General features: G+C 50.5%; 2 protein-coding genes across 7 annotated transcripts in view; both read left to right on the forward strand.

The window, feature by feature from the left end:
• Dlgap3 (DLG associated protein 3) overlaps positions 1-6,184 on the forward strand; it is a 69,190-nt gene extending 63,006 nt beyond the window's left edge. For 2 of the 5 annotated variants that reach the window (XM_029539969.1, XM_029539968.1), the window contains exons 9-12: positions 2,616-3,100; positions 4,097-4,188; positions 4,530-4,673; positions 5,308-6,179. In XM_029539969.1, coding sequence (XP_029395829.1) covers positions 2,616-3,100; positions 4,097-4,188; positions 4,530-4,673; positions 5,308-5,526 — 940 coding nt within the window. In that variant the 3' untranslated portion in view covers positions 5,527-6,179. Of the gene's footprint in view, positions 1-2,615; positions 3,101-4,096; positions 4,189-4,529; positions 4,674-5,307 lie in introns of all 5 variants that reach the window. The other 3 variants (XM_021200175.2, XM_021200176.2, XM_029539970.1) reach the window with 2 other exon arrangements.
• A 7,468-nt stretch (positions 6,185-13,652) lies between these two features.
• On the forward strand, positions 13,653-17,587 carry Smim12 (small integral membrane protein 12). Of its 2 annotated transcripts, none has more exons than XM_021200836.1 (2): positions 13,653-13,768; positions 16,685-17,587. In XM_021200836.1, exon 2 carries the CDS (start codon positions 16,690-16,692, stop codon positions 16,966-16,968), a length of 279 nt encoding a protein of 92 aa, XP_021056495.1. In that variant the 5' UTR covers positions 13,653-13,768; positions 16,685-16,689; the 3' UTR covers positions 16,969-17,587. The 2 variants fall into 2 exon arrangements, with proteins under 2 accessions (XP_021056495.1, XP_029395925.1); XM_029540065.1 differs by lacking the exon at positions 13,653-13,768 and adding an exon at positions 16,491-16,598.
• Positions 17,588-18,120: the final 533 nt, after the last annotated feature.

The following is an 18,120-nucleotide window of genomic DNA, read 5'->3' on the forward strand; positions in this document are numbered from 1 at the left end:
TCTGCCTCCCGAGTGCTGGGATTAAAGGCATGTGCCACCACTGCCCAGCATAAATCTTAAAAAACAAAACCAAACAACTATCCAAACAAACAAAACTTACAGCGGGGAAACACGTGGGGATGGTTCCTCTTTAGAAATGTAGTTGTTGGGAAAACATATCATGATCCCTGGTGTTGGCAAATGCTGGAGCTTAGAAGGAACTAGAGGGCCAACTGGGGTCCAAAAGCACAAGTATTCCTAGGGAACTGAGGTGCGTCCTGAGAGTACAGTTTGACATACATGGCTGTCAGCAGAAAGGGAGACTAATTAATCCAAATAGCAGGGTTGTTTTAAATGCAGGAAGGCTGCTGAGGGGCTACAGAACGGACGAGTGATCTTGAGGGCAGTCAGGGGCTTGAGCAGAGAATGTCAGGAAGCCAGAATGAAAAAGGCCGTCTCAGGCAGGAGAATGGCATACTCAGAGAAGTTGGTGGTCAGGATGTAATCTATTGAGGGGTCAAAGGAGAATGCAGAGAGGAGGCTGAAGATGTGGTGCATCCGGAGTACAGGGCTAACACCAAGTTTGAGCTTTCCCCTGCTGGCAGTGGGGAGGCATGGCAAGGGTTTTGAGCAAGGGGTTGACCCAAAAGAGCTTATTACCCTTAGGAATACTGGTCTGGGCAGGGATTGCTTGGCTCCAGATTTTTAACATACACAAGATATTTAGACAGGAAATATATTGACAGCGATTGTCCTATTCCTACAGGACATTAAACCACACTCCTATGACTTTATATGAGTGTATATGGTATTTATTATGTATATATATATTTATATAGTACATTTAAAATCAGACTATTTGTCCTTTGAGATAGGGTCTCACTATACAGTCCTGGCTGTCCTGGAACTCACAGAGATCCGCCTGCTTCTGCCCCCTGAATTGCTGGGATTAAAGGTGTGCACCACCTCCGGGGGCTACTTGACTGTATTTTACATGCAACTTCATACATATTAGATGGCCTGGATGGAAAACTTCCCTAAGGCAGAGTGACAAAGCTAGCATTAGAACTCAGGTGTGCTCCCTGGTCCCGAGTACCTCCTTCCCTTTCGCTGTCCTGAGTGAATGCAGAGGGTATCTGATAGGAAGTGGCTGGGCCAGTAGTGAACATGAACGGTGCCCACGGCAGATCCCAAGGTGAAGGGCATGTGGGAAGCAACGAAAATATGTTTTTTTTTTCCTTTTTCTGGGTGGGGGTGGGGACATAGGGCTCGTTGGAGACTGCACATGAGCGAGCGCATCTCTCTTTCCTGAGTCCTGCAGCATCCTTCTGGGTCTGGTTTCTATGGCAACAGGCTCCCAGCAGGCAGCCTGCCAGCTGGAAGGAAGCAGGCAGGCAGGCTTGGCGAGAAGGCCTGGGCCAAGGGAGGAAGGTTGAAGTAGTAGGGGTTATGGGGGCGGGGAGGCTGGGAGAGTCTCCTGGGAAGCTGGACAGTCCCCTGGAGATGTCCCATAGGACCCTGGTCTCTTTTGACCATGAGGAGGTGGAGGTAGACAAGGACCCATAGACCTTTTCTTTGAGGTTCTCTAATTCCCAGACTATTTCAACTTCTGTTCCTCTTTGCCCTCCCCAACCCCTCCTAACTCCCACTCCTTAAAGTCTTGTCTGGCCCCCACCTTATGCTTCACAGGGGCTCATTGACTTCCTTGCAGAAAAAGAGCCCCTACTCTGAACTCAGAGTGGGTAAAAATGAACAAGGCCAATTGACTTTCTGTTTTGCATAGGATTTGCATATAATTAACTTAAAGACAAGAAACGTTCAGGCCCCCATGTCATTCCTGCCAACAACTTAATTCAGCTCCACTGCTTCTGGCAGACTGTCTGGCCAGGCTCTGGGCTGAGCCATCGGGGTCCCCAGGGAAGTCTCCTCCCGCACTGTACACCCCCACCATTCCAAGCTGCTCCTAGACACAACTTCCTGGAGCTGGTGCAGCCCTGGGCCACACCCTGACTCTGCCACTCTGAAGCTGGGTGACCTGGGACCCCTTTGAGCTCCATTACTCATCACTCTGCAGGTTCAGGAAACACCATACAGCCAGGGTAAACCCGCCTAGACAGTGTTTCTAGAATACTCTATTGTAAGCTGGGTGTGGTGAGTCAACACTTATAATACCAGTACTCAGGAAGTTGAGGCCTGAGGATCATTGTGTGGGATCCATTGTGAGTTCCAGGTCAACCTGGGGGTACACAGGGAGACCTTGTCTCAAAACAGCAAAATTCCAAATAACAAAATGTTTCTGAATGCCTTGGTCAAAAGCTACCAACACCAGGGTCCCAAAGCTGGTGTCTGTAGGTCAGTGTCTACTCTGCTTGGAGTATTCCAGCATCTCTTCTGCTCATAGGTACAGGCAGTTAAATATTTTGACTGCCACTGGCTGTTTAGTGTCAGTGCAAAAAATAGGTTTACTGGGTACCTACCAGCTCCAAGGATTTAATTGATTTCATGTGTATGGATTGGTGGTCACTGGTTTATAGGTTCCTCATTACAATAGTCTGCCTTCCTTTTTTTGGCTTGGAGTTTGGGGTGAGGGTGGTGACCTGAGCAGGAGCAGAGATAACAGGCATCTCCCTCCACAGGCGGGCAAGGTTCAAGCGCTCCAACAGCGTGACAGCCGGTGTGCAAGCAGACCTGGAGCTGGAGGGCCTGGCCGGCCTGGCCACTGTGGCCACAGAAGACAAGGCCCTGCAGTTCGGACGCTCCTTCCAGAGGCACGCCTCTGAGCCCCAGCCGGGCCCCCGGGCTCCCACCTACTCAGTCTTCCGCACGGTCCACACGCAGGGCCAGTGGGCCTACCGCGAGGGCTACCCACTGCCGTATGAGCCGCCGGCCACCGATGGGTCGCCTGGCCCTACCCCTGTCCCCGCCCCCGGTCCCGGGTCCGGCCGCCGTGATTCCTGGATGGAGAGGGGTTCACGTAGCCTCCCCGACTCAGGCCGCACGTCCCCCTGCCCACGGGACGGCGAGTGGTTCATCAAGATGCTGCGGGCAGAGGTGGAGAAACTGGAACACTGGTGCCAGCAGATGGAGCGTGAGGCGGAGGACTATGAGCTGCCCGAGGAGAGTGAGTCCACTGCCATCCACACAGGGGAGAGGGGTGCTGCCATCCTGTGCCGGGATGCGTGGGCAGGCACGGGGGTATCGTGATGGTGGCCCTGGCTGCAATGCACCAGCAGGTCCCTCTCTTCATGCTTGGTCCTTCAGTGCTAGAACTTGAAGTTCTTACTGGGAACAGGGCTGCTAGGAGCCCCTGAAAGAGGACATCCTTAGAGGCCAAGGCTAGGACTCAGGAGGACCATGACCAGGCCAAAGGCTGGATTTTCTAGTAGGCATCTACCAGTCTTGAGTCACTAACTCCATGGGGAACAATCTGTTCAGATCTGAACAAGTGTAGCAATCCAGTCTAAGCTTGACAGTGAGGCTGGGACCACATGACAGACATTCCGATTTGAGCTGTTAAGATGGAGCTCTCCCAGGGGATGCTGGGATTCCTCAGCGAGAGAGAGGAATTCAGAGGAGGCAGTTCAAGCGAGAACAAGTCTGAGGAAGAAATGGGAGGGTTGGCATGGGAGATAGCCTGTCACAAAAGGTATAACCCGCTCCCCATGAGTCCACTCTGAGGGGAGCCATCGGCTTCCCACAGAATCCCTAAATTGATGGGATGGTAACCAGAAAGATCAGCTTCAAGTCCCGGAGTTGAATCAACATTTTTCGCAAACCAAGGAGGCATGCACTGATTAGTGACAGAATATGATCAGTGACTTGACTATTGAACTGGAGGGCTAGACAGGGGACACAGGTCGGAGGCCTTCCTCCTATAGAAGGACCAGCACTTGGTAAATGCAGTCTGTGTGATGGAAGGAACTTCACTGACGATGAAAGTTCTCGGGGTGGCTGGATAGGAGCTGTCATCGGCAAGTTTGGGGATAGGATGGGAACGGGGCTGGAGGAGACGAGCCAGCACACTGGTCAGGAGGTGAGCATCTCAACTTCCTGGGGAGTTAGGAAAGAGAGAGCTCACCCCCCCCCCCAGCCCCTTGAGTCTTCTTCTGTTCTTTAGTCTTAGAGAAGATTCGCAGTGCCGTGGGCAGTACGCAACTTCTCCTCTCTCAGAAGGTCCAGCAGTTCTTCAGGCTGTGTCAGCAAAGCTTGGTGAGTGTCTGTGAGGGGAGAGTGAGGTGTGTGGATCTGACAGGTGACGCAGCGTGACTGAGAGATAGGACCAGGTCTGTGGACTTGGAGGGGTGGCTTATGTGTGGCCCGAAGAACCCAAAAGGTCAGATGTGACCTGTTGGAGTACTGAGCTTCGAGGTTGGGCCCGTGGCGCCCAGGCTGGAGAGACCTGGGTGTTTCCTCGTCCCCGTCGCCCATTCCTCAACCCATTTCCCTAGATTGAGCTTCCTAACAACGAGACTGAGCATAGCATTCCCCGAGCCTGCCTGGGGTCAGACCTCCCTGACTGGCTGCCCCCCCTGTGTGTCCCACCACGGCAGGACCCCACTGCGTTCCCTGTGCCCACCTTCCAGGACCTGGCCGGTTTCTGGGACCTCCTGCAGCTCTCCATCGAGGATGTGACCCTCAAGTTCCTGGAGCTACAACAACTCAAGGCCAACAGCTGGAAACTCCTGGAGCCGAAGGTGTGCTTGTGGGGCCCGTCAGACCAGGGAGCCACACTCTGTAATGCCCTTCTCAGAAAGGGGTGTGTGGGTGTGGAGAAGTCACAGGGAAACAGACACACGGACAGCAGGAACAGCTTTAGATAAAACAGCCACGCTCCCCAGCCATTGCCCTGTGCTTGGTTCCGCTGTTCACACTGCTGCACACTGGCCACCTCTGGCCAGCTGCAATGTGGGCAGTAGAGCTAGATTTTCTAGGTGATGTTCAGACTTCTACTGGCTAGACTTATGTCTGAGATGAATGTCACAGGTGAGACTGGGCCAGCCCCTGAAGCCCTTGACAGTGCTCCCCACAATCCCTCAGCCTGCCTGTAGGTGCTAGCTGTTGAAAACGGCTCCACCAGGGGGCAATCGATCCCGTCATTCTTTGGAGACCCGTGCAGGGGCTTTGACCGGCTTTGACCTTGTGGAGACACGTGCGCCTGCAAGCCTCCGGTCCCCGGCGTTAGTGGCCAATTCTAGGCGCTGTCCCATTAGGAGACTCACGAATTCCATCCCTTGGGGAACTTGCGCCCCTTGGGGGACGGGGCGCAAATAGGGATGCTGCGGTGGTCCCCGCGGCTCGGCTCGGCTCAGCTCTGCGCTCTCCCGACAGGAGGAGAAGAAGGTCCCTCCGCCGATACCAAAGAAGCCCTCGCGGGGGCGGGGCGTGCCAGTGAAGGAGCGCTCCCTGGACTCGGTGGACCGGCAGCGGCAGGAAGCGCGCAAGCGGCTCCTGGCGGCCAAGCGCGCCGCCTCGTTCCGCCACAGTTCGGCTACCGAGAGCGCGGACAGCATCGAGATCTACATCCCCGAGGCCCAGACCAGGCTGTGACCCGCCCGGGCCTCCCAGCCCGACCCGGGCCCGCGGTTTTCTACCCGTACTGTACACCCAGCGTCGAGGTCACTGTGATCGCGGGCAGCTCCGTGCGCCCGCCCTGCCGGCACCGCACGCCCCGGCTCCTGCCCGCCGCGCTTTCGTGGGTTTTTTACCTTCCTGATCCCACGCAAAGGCGCCCGGGCTAGGCTGGGGGTCGTGCCTCTCCGCCCTGCGCCCCTCACTTGGAACTCCCATCTTCCTGGTCCGACGCTTTGACACCCCCCCACACCTTTTCCCCCCATGGGCACCATCTCTGCCATTATTTTACCCCTCCACGGGCCAGGCCGGGCCGGGTCCCCCATCTGGGCTCTGCGTCCCCCCCCACACCCCGCGGGGCTGGGCTTCGTGGGGATCAAGCTTCGTGGCTTTTTATGAAGAATCCCGAACCCCGCCTAGGAGCCCGCCCCACCTTCCCAGGGCTCCACCCTCAGCCCTCTGCCCACAGGGCCCAGGGACCACAGTGGCTGGACCAATCCAGGACCAGGGCGCCTGGGCCTCTCCCCTTTCCCACATCTGGGGAGGGGAGACAGGGGCTTCCCCTCACCACACCTGTGGCTGTTCCCACATCCCTTTGAGTATCCCAGGAAAAATAAAACCGCAGAACTGCACCGGAGCCAGCTCTCTCCAGAAGAGGCCACCCGGGGGAGAAGGGGTGTCTGATAAGATGGGGGTTTGGGAAAGGAAGACAAAGGGCCAGGAGCTTGAACACTCTTGGTTCGGGACCTCAGGGGTTGTCTGAGCCCTTTGGGAGAAGAGTTAGCTGAAAGAAAGGGGATTCCGGTCATGCCAGTAAGGACTTGTGCCTTCTGAGAGGGGTTCTGCTGGTGTGTAAAGGAGAGGGAAGGGACCCATTAGCCCCTCATTCAAACCAGGTTCCTTTGCCTCCCAGCCTTTCCAGAAAGGAAAGTCCCACGTCAGTGCTCGGCCCACGGCACGTGTACAAATGAGCATAGGTGGGGTGGGAGGGTGGGTGGGGCCCTGGTTATTGTTAGAAATCACCGACTGCGCATTCGCTTTCCACAGAGGACAGACAAGTGCTCTTCCTTGCTCCAGCCTAATCCAGTCAGCAGCTGCAAACTCCAGATTCACACTGCCATTTTCTCTGATGCTTCCTGTGGGTGGACACTTCGCAGGAGTTATAAAGGACACAAGTTCCCTGAGAAACTTAAAGGAGGCACGGCTAGGTTTTTTGAATGCCTCCTTAGGGTCTGCCAAGGGACTGGTGCCTCAGAGAGAAAGGGCTGAAGCTCAAGGGGGCTTAAGCGGGCTCTCCAGAGTCACAAAGCTAGAAGTAGTGGGCCCAGTCAGGTTCGAGGCCAATTCATGACTTTTTTTTTTTTTTTTTTTTTTTTTAGATCTATGATGTTTCCAATTTAGAAGGAATTTGACAACAGCCCCCTACCCCCCAAAAGCCCTTTTTATAGTCTCTTCCGGTTGATGTCTTACCCTGAGGCAAGAGCAGAACAGCCTTGGTATTGGCTGATGTTTGGGGGCCACACTGGACCAGCCAATTCTTATTTATTTGTTCAGCAAATGTTAGTCTCTGGCAGGCACCACGGAGGTATCTTTTTTAAATTGTGTGTGTGTGTGCGCGCGCACGCCAGCAGTTGATGGTGTGTGTCTTTGGTCATTCTCCAGCTTGGTTTTTGAGGTTCAGGCTCACAGTTTGTCTATTCTGCTCTAATGGCTGCCACCAACCCCCATCTTTGCCGCCTCAGTTCAGAGATTACAGGCATCCACTTCCGTGCCATGCTTTTAATGTGTGGCTTCTGTGGATCCAAATTTGGGTCCGAAGTTTTGTAGTCACTTTACCTACTATCCTTACCCACTTTATCCAGCTCTTAGTTTCTGTTTTTGGTTGGTTGGTTTTTTGAGATGGGGTTTGTGTAGCCGTGACTGTCCTGGCACTCGTTCTGTAGACCAGTCTGACCTCAAAATGATACAGACCCTCCTGTCTGTGACTCCTGAGTCCTGGGATTAAAGGCACGCCCCCCTTTACATTTTAATTTTATGTGCATGAATGTTTGCCTGCATACATGTATGTGTGTGATATGTGTACCTCGGAATTCAGAAGAAGGCTTAGATCCTCTGAAAGGGGACCTTGGACGGTTGGAGCTGCATGTGGCTACTGTTGTGAGCTGTCATGTCGGTGCTGGGGATTGAACCTGGGTCCTCTGGAAGAGAGGCCAGTGCTCTTAACTGCTGAGCCATGTCTCCAGCCCCCTCCAATGGGCTTTAAACAACACTGCAGGTGATTCTGACACACAACCAAGTGTGGGAACATTTGGACTGGACGTTGTCTATCTTCTTTTTTACTTTTTTTTTTTTTTTAAAAAAAGATTTATTTATTTATACGAGTACACTGTAGCTGTCTTCAGACACACCAGAAGAGAGCATCAGATCCTATGACAGATGGTTGTGAGCCACCATGTGGTAGCTGGGAATTGAACTCAGGACCTCTGGAAGAGCAGTCGGTGCTCTAACCACTGAGCCATCTCTCCAGCCCCCCTGTCTGTTTTCTATTGGGTTTCCTGATGGGGCCTGGGTAACATTACTCCTCTTGAGATTGCTTTTTGTTTGTTCGTTTTTTTTAAAGTCCTGAAAATTGTAAGTTTTGAGTGATCAGAACAATTCTGTGTAGCAGGTTTTGTGATTTTTTTTCCAATGAGGAGACAAACTTGGAGAGCTTAAGCTCCTTATTCTTAATCCCAAAGCTGGAAGACTCAGAGTCTGCGTTATACTCAGGCCACATTCCAGTGTTCAGAGGGATCTGTGTCCCTGCTCAGAAACAGGGCTAGGTATCCTGAAATCATGCGGTAGATGTAAGTAGGCTCAAGGAAGCATGCCAGTGCCAGTAGGTCTGGTCGTCCTGCTCTGAGCATATGCTTACAATGTCCCCAGGAGCCAGGCAGAGTGGCACACACCTTAGTCCCAGCACTTGGGAGGAAGAAGCAGGGAGGTCTCTGAGCTTGAGGCTAGCCTGGTCTACTTAGCAAGCTCCAGGACGGACAGAGCTACATGGATTTTTGTCTCAAAACTATCAAAATAAAATGTCCTTAGGGATTGAGAATCTGAGGTGGTCTCTTGGTATTGGTCCTGTGACTTAGGTAGTTATTCTGTGCCCCAGGAGAGCTAGTCCTTGTGTACAAGTGGCTCTCCACCTGATAGTAACCAGGCACAGGAGCAGAAAGCTGTAGCTTGAAGAGGGACCTGTTCTCAGAGGAGCTGAGCTCGTGCCATGTACAGCTATAACAGAAGACTGACTCTAGGAACTTCATAATGAACAGAGTTCTGGAGCTGAAAGGTCATATTTCTAGATGGCAAATGCTAGGTGTGATGTCACATGTCTGTAATCCCAGCATGTGGGGAGTGGAGGCAGGAGGATCAGAAGTTTGAGGTCCTTTGTAGTTCCATAGCGAATTTGAAGCTATTCTGGTCTACATGAGATTCTTTCTTAAAGACAGGGTTTCACTATGTAGAGCAGGCTAGCCTTGAATTCTCAATGATTCTACCCACCCCTGCCTTCCAAGTGGTAGGATTAAAAGGCATGTATGACACCTTGTTCAGTGAGACTGTCTTTTTATTGTTGTTGTTGTTTTGGTTTTTTTTTTTTCGAGACAGGGTTTCTCTGTGTAGCCCTGGCTGTCCTGGAACTCACTCTGTAGACCAGCCTGGCCTTGAACTCAGAAATCTGCCTGACTCTGCTTCCCAAGTGCTGGGATTAAAGGGGTGGGCCACCACTGCCCAGCTCCAGTGAGACTGTCTTAAACAGAGCAAAACAGCAAGAGCAAAAATAAAAATAAATAATAACACTAATAATAATAATATTATTATTAATAATAATAAAACAAATGCCTATAGCAGGGCACAACAGTGTGTACCTGTAACCCTGCCTTCCTGGGAGTCTGGACAGGTGGAGCATTTGAGCCTCCTTCCGAGGCAGCCTGGCTAACATATCAGGTTCCCATCTCCACAGTAAATAACTGGTAGTGCCTCAGAGCTGGCTCAGTGGGTGAGGCTGCTTGTTCTTGCAGAGGACTGAGATTGGATTCCCAGCACCCACATGGCAGCTCTTGGCTGTCTGTAAATCCTACTCCAGGAGCTCTGATGTCTTCTCTGGCTTTCCTGGGGACCAGGCATGCACGTGATGCACATACAGCCGTGTAGGCAAAATACTCATATACACAAAATAATCTTCAAAAAAAGCACCAACCACCAATAAAACAACAGCAACAACTGGATGTGGTGAGGCCTGGTTGTAATTCCAGCACTTTGGAGGCCGAGGCAAGAAGATTGCAGCGAGTTAGAGGCCCGTGTAGGCCACACAGCAAGACTGACTCAAAAGGGGTCTGAAGGGCTGGAGAGATGGCTCAGTGGTTAAGAGCACTGACTGCTCTTCCGAAGGTCCTGAGCTCAAATCCCAGCAACCACATGGTGGCTCACAACCATCTGTAATGAGATCTGACGTCCTCTTCTGGTGCATCTGAAGACAGTAACAGTGTACTTAGATATAATAATAAATAAATCTTAAAAAAAAAAAAACTTAAAAAAGGGGGGGAGTCTGAAGAGATAGCTCATCTGTTAACAGCACTGGCTACTCCCAGCACCTATATGATGACTCATAACTGTCTGTAACACCAGGTCCAGGGGTTCCAACGGCCTCTTCTGACCTCCCTGGGCACCAGGAATGCATGTGGTGCACAGACATACATGTAGGCAAAACACTCATAATTTTTTTTAAATTCTTTTTTTTTTAATTTTATTTATTCATTTAATGTATATGAGTACACTGTTGCTGTCTTCAGACACACTAGAAGAGGGCATCGGATCCCATTACAGATGGTTGCGAGCTACCACGTGGTTGCTGGGAATTGAACTCAGGATCTCTGAAAGAGCGGTCAGTGCTCTTAACTGCTGAGCCATCTTTCCAGCCCTCATAATTTTTTTAAATTTTTAAAAAAGATTTATTTATTTATTATATGTAAGTACACTGTAGCTGTCTTCAGACACTCCAGAAGAGGGCGTCAGGTCTTGTTACAGATGGTTATGAGCCACCATGTGGTTGCTGGGATTTGAACTCTGGACCTTTGGAAGAGCAGTCAGGTGCTCTTACCCACTGAGCCATCTCACCAGCCCCCTCATAATTTTAAATAACATTTAAAACAACAAAGAAAACTACTATCTCTTAAAAAAAAAACCCAACAAACACAAAAAGCTACCAGCACCCACCTGTCATCCCAGCTGGAGGCCTGAGGGTCAGATGTTCAAGGTCAGTGTGGAGTGTATGAGACTCATCTGTTTTTAGAACCGGCATCTGGTGGTGAAGACCTTCTTCCTGAACTCCCCCGTGCTGGAAAGCAAGAGGAAGAGGAGGAGCTGGGGGTGACAAAAGGCTTTTGGCAATCTCACTCATAGATTTGGGGTCCTTGTGGCCTGGTCACTTTTAAATATGCTCCAACCTCTTCGCGTGGTTACAATGGTAGTTAGCTTCCAGCGTACTTTCTAACAGGACCGGATTATCCATCTGCTGCACAGTGAGTTTGGGAAAGCCATGTGAACTTTGGGAAAGCCATGTGAACTGTCCTACTTGCATAGGAGACACGGGGGCGGGGAGGACACTCACTTCCAGTCAAGGGACAAGTCAAAGGCTTGGAAAGATGACCAAGTTCTGAATGACTGGAGAAGCAAGCTAGAACTAGACAGGGCAGCCCAGGATGGATGGTACCTGCAGAAGGGATCAGTGGCTAAGCTGGGGACTCTGTTGTATTTAAAATTTGAAGGGTCCTTTGGCCAAAGGAACAGACATGGCACTGGGGGGCAGTAGAGGCTAGGGAGCTGCTAAGACGGTCCAGGTAAGAGGTGATGGTGTTGATTTTGAGGGGCAGTTAGAAGCACAGGTGCTGTAGACTGTGTCTGGGGAGTGATGAAATGGGCAAACTTGAAGATATTACTCAGATTTTTTTTTTCCATTAGTGAAGTAATGCCTCGGATGAACCTTGCAGAAAGAAGCAGGAATCTTAACATGTCAAAAAGGGATTCATTAACAAACACTCATTGAGCAGATGCCAAGAGCTGTGGCAAGCGCTCTCTGCACATTAGCGTGGTTTAAAACAGCAACCCTAGAGGGTTTTTAGGTTTTAGTTTTAGGATTTTAAAGGTTTTTATTACTTTTATTTATTTGTGTGTGGGTGTATGCTCACAAGCCACAGACCCTATGGGGAGTTCAGAGGACAACTTTCAGGAGTCGAGAGTCTCCTTCAACCATGTGGGTCCTGAGGATTAAACTCAGGCCATCAGCTTGGTGGCAAATCCCTTTATCTGCTGAGCCATCTGGCCAGTCCTAGGGTATTTTCTTAGTGTTCTGATTGTTTTTAAAGACAGATAGGGCTGTAGAGATGGTTCCGTGGTTACGGGAACACACTACTCTGCAGATGAGCCCAGCTTGGTTCTCAGCAGCCATGTCTGACAGCTCATAAACTCCTGTGTCAGCTCCAGGGCATCTGATGCCCTCTTCTGACTTCCATGGGTATCTGCGTTCATTGCCCCCCACCCCCCATTAAAATCCTTTTAAAAAGGTTACAAATATATTTTCTCAGATTAGCAGGCCACAGAGTCAAGATGAGAATTAATTAAACAACTAATTCCAGTGTTTGGTATTTTATTTTATTTTATTTTTAGGCAGGGTCTCAGTATGTAGTTCTGTGTGATCTGGACGTGCTAACTGCCTCCCTCCATGGATATAGGATCTGGGTGTAGAGCCAAGGTTGGTCTTGCGCCTCAGGACTTCTCAATGCTGTCATCTCCACTGTGGCTGGGGCTTCTGCGCTTACCCAGGTCTGCTGGAGGGACCTTCTAGTCGCTACTAAGATCCAGCTTAGGGACCTGTCCTTCCAGGGAACCTCCTCTCATTCTAATGTATGGGCCTGCAGTGTCCTCTGTTATGACATCGTGTGAGCCTTCCTGTTTCCTCTCCATCCCGAAAACTCCCGAAGGCAGTCCCCATTTTTATCTCCAGTGTCTAGCTTGTAGAATGGCTGTCTAGATGCCAGCTTGTGTTCTAGACAGTTCTGGTCTCTTCTCTTCCCCACAGATCCAATGCACTAGTAATCAAGGTCTGATCATCATGGTTGCTAATTTCTGGCAGTTTCTTCCTCCCCGTCTGCGCTCTCAGGCTTAGCTCTGGGCTCTTTGATCTAAAAGAGGAAGAATCTCTAACTTGACAGTACGGTCTTGAAAACGCTTCTTATGAGAGTGCTCGTGACCTTGAGAAATGGTTCACCGCTAATTTAAGAGAAGCTGGGTAGAGCCCTCCAGGTAGATGAAAGAACATGGACACACAGGTTGCAAACGTTGATTTTTAGCATGTTATTAATGGTAAGGAGACCGGTAAGGTTGAGATCAGTGTGGGCAGGTTGAGAAGGCAGGACCATGTTAGGCCATTAGAGAGCTTGGGGCGTGAGACTTTTTCCGATGTGTGATAAATATGTCTGCTCAGGGACAGGGGAAACATGGAGAAGAGTGGGTACTTGTAATCAGAGGGTCTTGGTACTTTCAGCAATTTGTAGACTCACCAAAGCTACATTCTAGTTCCCTGTGTGATGTGTGCCTGGCACAGTATTTTAAAAACAAGATGTTATCTAACCCTCACAACATCCCTGTGGAAATGGAAGGTTTTAACGCTATGCAGAAGAAATGAGGCTCAGATTAATTAATGATGTTCCCATGGACACACAGCCTGGAAGCACAGATCCCAAGAAGTTTTAAAGTACTAGGTTATCCTCTGCTACGGGAGCTTCTGGAGGTCAGGGTTTGGGTTTTCGGTTTCAGTAACACCCGACCTCGGTAGGTCTCAGAAGATACCTAATGAACTTCATTTGGACTAATGGAAGCTGATTATTCTTTTTTTTTTTCCTCCCTTCTTTACAAGCATGTGGCAACGTCACAGGGGAGCCTCCGAGCCGACAGGGGGCGCTATACTATTCTACGTTTAGTCCAACGCAGGGTCGGGTGCCTGGCTTCCTTTCTTCTGTAGCTTAGCCAGAGATCAGCCAATCGTTGTTCTCCGACAGAGCCCGGACGCCAGTGGGCGGGGCCTCGGGCGGCACCCCGCGGGCCACTGGGAACCTCGGCGTCCCTGTTGCTCCCGGCTAGCGGGCGCAGCGCGGGACCCGGCCGGGGTGTGCGGGCTGGGCCGCAGGTGAGTTCCCAGGGCTGAGGGCACTTCGCTTCCCAGGGTCGCTGGCCCCGAGTCCCACGGGGACGGCTCCTGGCCGTGACCTCCTAAGTTGAGGGAGCGATGGTCTCCGTGACCGTCTCGGCCAACTCTTGGTGGCCGAGTGTGGACTGTGGTCAGATCTTGTCCGCCTCAGGCCCCTGCAGGGAACAGGAGCTGATGACCCGGACCTCACTGGCGCTCCCATCCCATCTTGGCTGGAGTAGCTGTCAAGGCTGATGGTTTCACCTTCTCGGACCTCTTACGACTGCCCTCTAATTTGGAGTGTAGCTTCCGGTGGGCCCAGGCACTGGGACAGGTTTCCTGGCGGCCCGGTTGACCTGTACCTGGAGCCTTTGGCTGGCGCCCCTGCGTGTCGGGCTGGAAATAGTTGTTGCAGTATTTGCGAAACACTTGTGCTGCTTACATTTTGATACCCTCGGGATGGCTTCATGAAGTCTAGCTGCTTATGATATTATATCCCTACCCCTTTGAGAGTGCGGTTGGAAGACTGCTGTAGTCTTCCATAAACAAAGCAACTTGTTTATGCTGCCTGTCATATTCGAATATTCGACCAACAAACTTTTTTTTTTTTTTTTAAGCTCTTTGCTAGGGAGGATAGCAAGGGTGGGAAGAGGCACAGAGCATAGGACGATCCGGACATCTTTGGTTTTTTAACCTTGCGGAGCTCCAGGATGTTTTGAGAGCTGTAGACAGGCAGGGTAGGCCCACATAGTGCCTGCCGCAGAGGAGAAGGTTGTGTTGTATATACATGGATGACTGGAATACGAACAAGAGTACATAGAACTTGGGCTTTCTATGTACAAGACTAATACTCATAGACTGGTGCTTGATACGCCCGCCCTAAGACAAATTGGAAGATTGAGAGTCTCTATTCAGGAAGAGTATAAAGGACTTGCACCTGGTGTGAACCTGTGATCACAAGCACTTAGGGACTGGAAACAGGAGGACCGGCAGGTCACAGTCGTCCTCAGCTATTTTGAGGGTTTGAGGCCAGGTTGGGTGACATGAGAACCTGTCTTAAAAATAAAAACAAACCCAATGGTGGTGGCACATGTCTTTGATCCCAGCACTAAGGAGGCAGAGGCAGGCCAATCTCTGAGTTCGAGGCCAGCCTGGTCTACAGAGGGAGTTGGAATGACAGGACTACAACAGGGAAACCCTTTCTCAGAAAACCCGAAACCAGCCAACCAAACAAACCCCAAAACTTAAAAGACAGAAAATAGAATGGAGTTAAAAATAGATTGGAGGATTGAGTTTGGGGGGTTCTTTGGAGCTTCCCCTCTTTGTTAATGTGTACATTGTACGGTTTCTCGGATCTCATGCTATAACTTTAGAGCTCAGAAGAAAAGAAGTCTTCAAAGCCAAGCTAATGGGGAGCTGCAGGAGGCCCTGCACACATCCAGGGTGTGAACGGACACCATGCACACATCTGCAGAGTGTTCTTTCCGCTAGAAAAGAGCCCAGGCTTAGCCTCCAGACCAGCGGGCCTGCCACTTGTATGATTTTGGCAAGCTGACACAGTGTCTTTGAACCATTATGGCCTTGGACAAGAATCTGGGCTCCTCGATCTTACATCACAGGTGTTGTGAGGGTCAGGCGATGACCAGCAGAGATATCGTAGAGCATAGGGCATGGTGTCAGGTCAAAGGAGCAGGAAGAGAAACTTGAATCTGCTGTAGTTCTTCACCTTTGAAGGTCCATGTGTAGTGTTAGGCCCACAAGATAACCCCAGTTCCCCCCAAAGAGAATGAAAGGGGGAAAGGAGGAGCCTTCGAATCCTCCATGAGGTCTGGATGTCTCACCCTAGAGCAGAGAGCGTGCACACACATGAGTGTGCAGTGTTGGAGAAACAGTTATGGAAGCATAAACACAGGCAAGTGATTTCATGCTGATGACTGTGGGGTGCATGTGAACATTGGAGAACATCCTGTGTGTGAAGTGCTTAGCCCAAGGCCCAGCTTGGAATAAGCACTCAGTAGATGGTGGTAGCTTGCATTATTACATTCATTGCCAGCGGCCTTTTATGATTGTAACGGTAATTAAATAATGATATAAATAGTAACTTAATAGTGGTAATCATTTGTGACTAAGTGGCCATTTGAGTGAGCAGGTTTACATATTACTTTGGTGTTTCATTGCAGGAGGCCCTAGGGGCAGCCACACAGTTTTTGTTGTTTCTTTTACAGCATTTTCCACAGGGACTTTTTAAGTATTAGGGTTCTGGGGCATCTGGGATACTATATTAATTTGTGATGTTTTCAGGGACTTACTATGTAAGCATAAGGATGTGAATGGTTGCAGGTTGTATATTTTGAAGTTGTTTTGATCAAGATTTGTTAACTATAGGTTATTATTATGAAAGCCAAGGCCAGAATAGAGTTAAAAAAAAAAATCCGTCTTAGGTCAGAATAGTTAGGTAATAAATAGATCATAGTTAAATAAGCCCCTTATGCTTTACCTAAGGAAAAGGAACTATTTATCACCAGGGAGCCAGAATTCAGAGTGAGGCTGTGTGTGTGCATGTGAAGTTTCACAGAGCAGAGAAAAGACTTCTTTTCCCTTCCCAAGATGTTGACAGATATCTGGAAGAGGACCTGAGGTCATACCGGGTCGGAAGATCCATTAATTAGGCTTCGAGGTTCCTTGTGAGGGGTATCTGCAGAGTAGCACTAGTTTGTGGAGATTTTTACCCCCGTCCCTCAAGGTCGAATCTTTTGCAACTTCCTAGAGTATTTCGGGGACCCAACTGTTGCACAGAGCACTGTGGAATTATTAGTTGCCAGGCTGCCTGGTAAGTAGAGCACCCCATGTGCTGTCCGCATGTGCCAGAGGAGGAGGTGCTCATGTCTCCCTAACACTCTCTGAATTCTTCTGCAGATGTCATGTGGCCCGTGCTTTGGACCGTGGTTCGAACCTATGCCCCCTATGTCACCTTCCCTGTGGCCTTTGTGGTCGGGGCTGTGGGCTACCACCTGGAATGGTTCATCAGGGGAAAGGCTCCTCAGCCTGTGGAGGAGGAGAAGAGCATCCTGGAGCGCCGAGAGGACCGAAAGCTGGATGAGATGCTAGGCAAGGACCACACTCAGGTGGTGAGCCTTAAGGACAAGCTAGAATTTGCCCCTAAAGCAGTCCTGAACAGAAACCGTCCAGAGAAGAACTAATGGAGGGCCCAGATTCCTGTGGTGCACGGGATATGCCATGTCCTGCCGCCATGTCGACCCAGCTTCAGAATACACATCTGATTTGCTTTGCTGCTCACTCCGGCCCCCTGAGCACCCACAGCCACACGTACTGGCTGGTCCTGTATGGCTGCACAGCGGCAGCAGTAGGGGCCAGCAACAAGGAAGACTTTATCTGCTCAGTGGGCTCTCTCTGTGACTGGACAGGCTTCTGATCTTCCCTGGGAGCCTCGCTGGGAGGAGCCCTGGGGAATGAACCCCGGTCTCAGGCTCTCCAGGAGGGGCTTGGGCTCAACTGGGAATGGTTGGGGTTTATCGTAGCCGTTAGGAGGGGCACCTCCATGTCTAGTTCTAGTTTTTGCACTGGAAAGAATTCAGAACTGTCCCTGGCTCCCTTGATGAGGTTTTCTTATTTTCCTGTGCACATTCTTCCCTTTATTGGCTCAGGCGTGGGATTCTCAGGGGAAGGAAAACATGTTTCTCTTGTGGGGAGCTCAGGCTGTTTACCTCGGGGCCAACAGGGCGTAAGCCTGGAAATGATCACTGTCTTCCACCCTTCCTCACTGGAGTGAGGACTCGATTAAAGTGGCACCTGCACATACTGATGGAGTTCTGCTTTCTGGATGGGGTCTGGGCTCTCCTCGGAGTTAGTGCAGACATTTGGGGTGTGTCATCAGTATTGTCTGAGGGCTTGCCAAGACTGTGAACACAGCTGGAAGCTGTGTTTTACTCAGTGCCAGCTGAGTCTCCCAGAGACACAAGATCCCAGGAGTCTTTTTATCGTGATTACACAAGGCTACAGCATCCCTAGGGTCTAACCCACAGCACACACACTCGGGGATAGTCTCACATTAACAAAATCTGGCAGGGGGCCATGCTCCAGTGGCTGCTGGCAACATTTTGTTCTTTTCGCTAATGTCTGTGTGGGTTTTTAAGTTTTGCTTCCTTTTAAAACGGTCACTGTAGCTGGCCTAGAGGCTGTTACATAGACCAGGGTGGCCTCAAATCCACAGAAGTCTGCCTGCCTCTGCCTCTCAAGAGATGAGACTGTAGGCATGCCCCCTCCCCCCCAGGTCTCTGTGTAGGTTTAAAAGGGGTTCCATGGTTATCCTTTCATATTATTTTTGTAGATTG

Source organism: Mus pahari, chromosome 6 (genome assembly GCF_900095145.1).
Source record: "Mus pahari chromosome 6, PAHARI_EIJ_v1.1, whole genome shotgun sequence".
NCBI lineage: Eukaryota > Metazoa > Chordata > Mammalia > Rodentia > Muridae > Mus > Mus pahari.